This window comes from Rutilus rutilus, assembly GCF_951802725.1.
Source record: "Rutilus rutilus genome assembly, chromosome: 24".
Classification (NCBI taxonomy): Eukaryota; Metazoa; Chordata; class Actinopteri; order Cypriniformes; family Leuciscidae; genus Rutilus; species Rutilus rutilus.
In genome coordinates this window covers 29,955,216-29,963,017 of record NC_140228.1, presented here as the reverse complement: position 1 = coordinate 29,963,017, position 7,802 = coordinate 29,955,216, and the positions used below count along the sequence as shown (strand labels likewise).

Below are 7,802 nucleotides of genomic sequence, written 5' to 3'. Positions count from 1 at the left end.
TAGACTGTAAATGTGTGTGTACAGTAGACTGTAAATGTGTGTGTGTACAGTAGGCTGTATATATGTGTGTGTACAGTAGACTGTATATGTGTGTGTGTGTGTACAGTAGGCTGTATATGTGTGTGTGTGTGTACAGTAGGCTGTATATGTGTGTGTGTACAGTAGGCTGTATATGTGTGTGTGTACAGTAGGCTGTATATGTGTGTGTGTGTGTGTACAGTAGGCTGTATATGTATGTGTACAGTAGGCTGTATATGTGTGTGTGTCTGTGTACAGTAGGCTGTATATGTGTGTGTGTACAGTAGGCTGTATATGTGTGTGTGTACAGTAGGCTGTATATGTGTGTGTGTGTGTGTACAGTAGGCTGTATATGTGTGTGTGTGTGTACAGTAGGCTGTATATGTGTGTGTGTACAGTAGGCTGTATATGTGTGTGTGTGTGTGTGTGTACAGTAGGCTGTATATGTATGTGTACAGTAGGCTGTATATGTGTGTGTGTCTGTGTACAGTAGGCTGTATATGTGTGTGTGTACAGTAGGCTGTATATGTGTGTGTGTACAGTAGGCTGTATATGTGTGTGTACAGGAGGATGCAAGTCAGTAAACTGCTAAATTAAATTCATGTGGTGCGACCAAACAAAGTCACATAAGGTAATAATCGGATAATTTGACCTTTTCATATGGCAAGGTTAGTTCAGGCTGTAAAATGTCATCATGATATTTATGCTTTAATAATTCATGATATTTGAATAAAACACATTTTACCCTGGAAAACATATTTTGAAAATAATGATTAAGTTGTGGACGTTCACATGTGTTCTAGATATATATTAAAATATTTTACTGCGTTTTACTTGATGGTTACACCACATGACGGTCATGGGGGCATTACATTTAAATAGTGTTGCTTTCGTCAACGAAAATTATGACGAAATATTGTCGTCAACGAACCGTTATCACCTGACGAAAACGAGACGAGACTAGACGTAAATGCATGGTCATGTGACGATGACTAAAATACATGCATAATGCAATATCGTTGACGAATAAAAACGAGACTAAATGTGGTTTAAAAAATAAAAACTATGATAAAATGTCTCTTAATTTTCGTTGACCAAAACGAGACGAGACGAAATGTTATAACGTCACGACGAATGAGAGAGTTGTGCGTGAACCCTTTGTCGGCTTTAAATTCTGGATTGCGATCTGGTCACCCGATTATCAGCGAATTTAACAATATATTAGCCTACTCCATTAGTTATTCTATTAAAATGTCTCATTGATATATTTGACACATTCATAATCATTACTTTTGCCGGTTCTTTGTGAAAGCTGTATGTTATTGGCAGCGTCTCTGGTTACATGAACACGTCGCATCAGCGCCAGAACATGGAGATTTTATTTTAGAGAATATCGCACAACCTATTCAATATTCTATAATTAAATAAACTAATCGAATATCCAAAAATCGTGACTCATCCCTGCATGGAATCTCTTGTTTCTTTTCCCAAATCTTCACTACGTCTCACTCACCCATTTTCTAAAGGGATTATAAACGTTTCTTGGTTCGCTTTTAATTAGGCCTATTATATTCGTATTCTTTGTGGTAAAGTAGAAAAACGCTGTAGGACAGATAGCCTACATTTGTACTTGCATGTCAAATTCTTTTTAACACAGTGCTTGTTATATTAGACATAGGGCGCGAGTTTAGCTGTAAAACGCGTTTCACACGCGCGGGTGATTTTTAGTTTCACTTTCTCTGGCAGCGCAATCTCAAACATAGCCTAAATATCTCGCCCTTGTGGAGGATAAAATGCGCTCTTCAAACCAATTTACATCAAGTAGAAAACACGAAGATATCATAAAGAGATCGATATCTTCGTGTTTTCCTGCTCGTGTCCCACATCCCTCTCAAAGCGCAGAGTGTAGCCTATATCACGCGTCTTTGTGTGGAAATATAAAACAAGTTTTTTTTTTTTGTTTTTTTTTTTAATAACCCCCCAACCACCGCCGGTAGTTGGTCCATTACCGCGGTGGTAAAAAAAAAAAAAAACCTGCCATAAATATAGGCCTACTAAATAGCCTATAAGCCTTGTTTGAAATTCTATATTGACTGGGTTAAATAGAATCGCATTACTAAAAAGAGACTAAAATACAATTTTCATTGACTAAAACTAGACTAAAATGTCATCAGTTTTCGTCGACTAAAACTAGACTAAATGTCATCAGTTTTCGTTGACTAAAACTAGACTAAAATGTCATCAGTTTTCGTCGACTAAAACTTGACTAGACTAAAAAGAGTATGAATGTGACTAAAACTAATAAAAACTAAAATGACAGCCTGACACAAAGACTAGACTAAAACTAAAATTAAAACAGGCCGCCAAAAACAACACTACATTTAAACTTTTCTCAAATTTTTCAAAGCCACATGAAACTTATATGAATGTTTTCTTTTCTTATTGCAGACACAAGGCCCTGTCTCGCACCCAGTGCAATTGACTTTGTACACCGACGCATGTATTTCTCACCCGCACACAGCGGACTTTTCCCTCCACAGACGCACATCGGTAAATTAGGGAATGAGCTTGGGCTCCCGGGGGCGGTGCAGCGAAAAGAGGAGGCGTGTTCCGGCGCAAATGTTCCCTGGTGCTATTTTGCAGTTTCAGAAAACAATTCCGCGTTGCGCATGTTATTCATATGCTATTTTAAGGGCGCATGCTTGGCCATTATGTAGCGTGAGCACAACGCACACACACTTTTGATTCTCTCATCTACATTTTTGCAAATCATACATTATTACAAGGGAAAATATTCCACACGAGGGAAATCATTGTGGTGTCCATGAAGATGTGAAAAATAGGCATAAATCTAGCTTACACATTTACCCAAATCATCATTCGCCTGTTTAACCGAAGCTAATTTGTGTGTGTTTCTCCATCCTCAACGTCACTTCTCTGTGTTTTACGGCCCTGACGAGAACGCCGGTCTCCTCGGCTGTGAACCGCTCCTGGCGTACGTCTGGCAAATCCGCCGTTATAATAGCAATCCGCCATGGAACAAGCGCGCCTGCTCTTAAAGGGAATGTGAGATGTCGCTCTGATTGGTTTATTTCACGTTACGCCCAAACCACACCTATGAGTAATGAAGCGACTTCAGACCAACACATTTTAGATTTGCGTCGGAGAGTCATTTATCCCGCCGGGAAAATAGCAACAGCGCCCGAGATCCGCCCACAAAGTTACTTGCGTTTCGCGCTTTGACACTTGCGCTTCAGATCGTTAAAATCGCCCACAGTGTCATTGACCCTTATGCAAGTCCAACTGGAAACAATACCGTGTTTTTACATCCTAGATATGAAGCACAGACAGGCAATAAAGAGAAGATAATAAACAAAACACTAACATTTTACAAAATAAGGTCTCAATGGTTAACATTAACTAACAGTGAAAATACTTCTACAGCATTTCTTAATGTCAATGTTCATTTCAACATTTACTAAAACATTTTTAAAATCAAAAGTTGTATTTGTAAACATTAATTAATTAATAAACATTAACAAAAAATTAACAAATCTATTAACAAGAATCAATAAATGATTTAAATTCTTTTCTTTTTTTTTAAAAGAGGCATTTCAGTAACTGAATAATAACCTTTTCATGGACATTAAAGTGAAATTACTGAACCTAAACAAAGGAGTCTGATAAAAAATGCTCATTTAAAAGAAAACATGTCAGATGGAAGAACTCTTCATTTGTAAACACTGATTAATTAACATTAACAAAAAATGAACAATTCTATTTGTACTTAAATTAACAAAAAATAATAAATGCTTTAAAATGTATTGTAAGTCACAGCCAATGCATTAACTGATGATAACTAATGGGAACTTATTGTATGGTAAAAAAGAAAAAGAAAAGAAAACATTAAATAAACTAGAGTGTAAATTCCACGCCTCGTCAAGAAACTGTTTATGTTTGTACGCAAACATCATCCTTCAGTAACGTCATCGCTTTCAAAAACAAACCTAAAATTATACAGACATAAGCAGAAAATCCTAGAGTTTTCCAGGTTGAATGTTAATGGTTGTTTACGGAGTTGTTTACTCCCGCAGGCCTTCGCAGACACACAGTCTTCAGTGAACCCTCAGTGAAGGAGAGGAGATGTGTGTGGACTGAGCTTTAACCCCAGCATTACAGGCTGAAACCTGTCTCTGGTAAATATAGATTCAATGCAACAAGCGTGCATCAAACTCCTGCTGTCCGTCCACTCCTGACTGATCCCACAGCCTAAAAGCCTTTCCTCAAACTCACAGAAAGCGTCTGGGAATCGATGTTCCTCAGAGCCAGACCCACAACCGCCCGCGGATACTCGTTTCGACAGTGACTACAGTATAAAACAATGCTTTTATCAGATGGTTGAAATCTTTGACCGAAAGTTCAACTATACAAGTTGATGAAATCATTTTAAATACGTATTATAGTAAGTCCCCCTTAGTTAGGGGTGTCACAATATATCGCAATACAAAAATGCAACAATATGTATCGTGAATAGTAAAATTACTATGTGAGAAAAAACTTAAGTTTTCAGAGTTTTAGTGTCAGTACTACATTAAAATATTATATATAATGTTGAATCTAATGTATAATAATGCAATAGGGGAATATCTGTGTAAAAAAGTGACCTACATTATTTTAAATATATCTAGTCAGTGACAGAGAAACATATTTGTCTAAAATAACTCTGTATTATCAGCTTCAGAATCATGAATATGTTTGTGTCCTGTGCTTTGGGTTTCCAGCACCAAGTCCAAGAATATTCATTTATACACACAATGTAATATCAAATTTATCAGTTTAATAAACAGTACATTTTTTGTTAACCTTTTATCATATGTCTTGGAGTATCGCAATAATATCGTATCGTGAGTTCAGTATCGTGATATGTATCGAATCGTGACATGAGGGTATCGGTACACCCCTAGTCCCCCTGTAGTCAATCACTGTATCCCTTAAAACTCACTTTGATCACCAAAATGACATTTAAAAGTTTTTCCTTTAAAAAAAAAAGTTCATGCCTTAAAATATTTTGAATGTAACTCGACACCCTCATTTAGTATGTGCAGTTCTATGAATATGCAAATGAGCCCCGCCTCCACTCACTCACTCAGCTCAGAGATCCACTGGTTGACGATCACACGTTGATCTGATTGGTTACAAGGTAGTTTGTGACGTCAGAAACACCAGCGATTTCAAAGCGTGTTTTTGAGACTGTCTTTGGTTTCTTGATTCTTTATCATTTTCATATCATGAAAATCTGAAGAGGATCTTATTATAATATTACCGGCCCTTAATCTGCACGTTTACACACACCAGCCGACATTTGGTTCCACACGCGACAACAGAGACCAGTTCTAACGCAATGATAAAGATCCAGCAAAGCCTGAAACTGTTCTGTGGTTGAGCACAGACGAGCACTGAACACTATTGACCAGAACATGTCACCGCTGTCTTATAAACACCTCAGGAACTGTGGACACTTGTGGAGAAGTTCAACATGATGATGAGATGATCAGTGTAACTCCACAACAACTACACAAATGTCTCCACTAACATTCAGAAGCTCTTCCTGAGTCTCTCTGTAAGGCTGCACTCGCTACTGGTTATTCTGGGATTCTGGATGAGTGAGATTGGCCTGTTTTGTTATTACTGGAGTTTCTGAAGCTCCTGTAAAGACTCCGCCCTCTTCTGAATGGAGGCGGAGCAACAGCTCATTTGCATTTAAAGGGACACACACAAAAACGGCGCTTTTTGCTCACACCCAAAAAGGGGTAAATTTGACAAGCTATAATAAATAATCTGGTATTTTGAGCTGAAATTTCAGACACATTCTGGGGACAGCAGAGATTTATATTACATTATTTATATTATATTATTTATATTACATCTTGTGAAAAGGGTTCATAATATGTTACCTTTAAAATAAAATATTTTTTTCCCTTCCTTGCAATTATACGCCTTTAAAACAACAACAAATGCTTCAATAGCACTACCCATAATGCCTTCCACTGATTATATGGCACAAGTGGACATGAGTCATAACAGATGCAGGTGCAGATGTGTCATAACTCTCTATTAAACCAGCATTTAAGTTGTGTTCATCTCTGGAGTCGTTCCCTCAATACTGCTGTAAAGACACATCATTGCACTGAGAAACTACATGCATGAGTATGAAGAATCAGAGCTTTGTGATCAACCTCTCTGCATTTAACTGATGTTACACAATTTATGAGTGAATAAGCTGGCATATTGATTTATCCCCGTCTAAGTGCTAATGACAAAGTATCTCTCTCCTCTCTGACAGGCCAGTATAAAGATTAGGTGAAATGCCATTACTGTAACTGCAAACGCAATGTACCGCTGTACAGTAAGAAGGTCTGATGATGCTTTCAGCTACGCAAGTCTTTGAAATGTAAATGCTGTACATATCAGAGGTTGGGGAAGTTATTTGAAGAAAAAAACATCCAACCTATAGCAAAATAGTACACACACACACACACACACACACACACACAGTATACTGTATACATACACATAATAATAAATTGCATTGGGACGTTTGAACTGTCTGAAAGTACAGAACATAAAAAATATATATTTTTACACTCATCCACCCAGAACTTCCCTCAAATGTATTATGTAAAAGGCATGTGATGATCCAACAGTGAAAATTAATATGGGGCCACCGCAAATATAGTAATCAACTGAATACAATTATAACACACTCTAATTTCATCTAGTCTCTGAAAAAACTAAGCCACAGACTAAAACATTCCCAAAAATAGTTCTAACACACTGCAGGGTTGTTGTATAAAGATAAGCACAAATCTGCATTGACTGTGAACTGATCAAACTCGATGTTTACAGTATCCTGCATCTGTGAATGATGGTGATGATGACATACACACACACACTGTGTGTTACTGTAGGAGGAGCGGACAGAGACAAAGGCTCAACGTACGTGGTGTATTTAAAACACCGTAAAACAACGCAACAGCCAGCGGCTAATAGAGAAATAATGAAGTGTATCCGTACAGAACGATTTGAAATGGCGAAGCGTTTGTTGTGCGTCGCGACTCACCTCGAGGTTCGCGCACAGTATCAGCAGTGTGTGTTGTGTGTGTGTGTGTGTGTGTGTTGGACTCACCTCGAGGATCGCGCACAGTGTCAGAAGCGCGGCCGCTCCGAGGCTCTTCACCCGCTCCTGCATGTCGGAGTGTGTGTGTGTGTGTGTGTGTTAATGCCGTCAGGACGGAGGATTCATAGCAGTAAACCGTGGATGTTCACAGCAGAAGCACGAGCGTGATGATGCGCGCTCGCGCTCCGTGTGTGTGTGTGTGTGTGTGTGTGTGTGTCGCGGAGGAGAGAGAGAGAAAACAGCGCCAGTATCTCCGCTGCGGCTCGAGCGACAAGCAACCGAGTCCGCTGCTGAGCACACACACGCACGCACACACACACACACACGATATTAGCACTGCAGGCTTCTGTCTCATACTCCTCAAACTAACACAGCTCTTCATTGGGAGAATCCACCGCTTATTAGCCTATAGTCCACTATGCTTACTTTAATTGAAAAAAAAAAAAAATATTGATTTACAAAGTAGGATAATGTTACCTGGAAGATGCAAAGAAAGTAAAAGGACGTTTGAATGTCACTGCACCATAACAACATGTGAAAACCACATGGCTTTAATTTTAAGCACACTTATCAAGAATATACAAGAAGCTCACTTGGTTTTATACAT

At 38.5% G+C, this 7,802-nt stretch overlaps 1 protein-coding gene across 1 annotated transcript in view; it reads right to left on the bottom strand.

Annotated features, from left to right (window-relative positions):
* vopp1b (VOPP1 WW domain binding protein b) overlaps positions 1 to 7,460 on the bottom strand; it is a 39,207-nt gene extending 31,747 nt beyond the window's left edge. The window contains exon 1 of the mRNA XM_084398690.1: positions 7,205 to 7,460. Coding sequence (XP_084254816.1) covers positions 7,205 to 7,267 — 63 coding nt within the window. The 5' untranslated portion in view covers positions 7,268 to 7,460. The remainder of the gene's footprint in view (positions 1 to 7,204) is intronic.
* Positions 7,461 to 7,802: the final 342 nt, after the last annotated feature.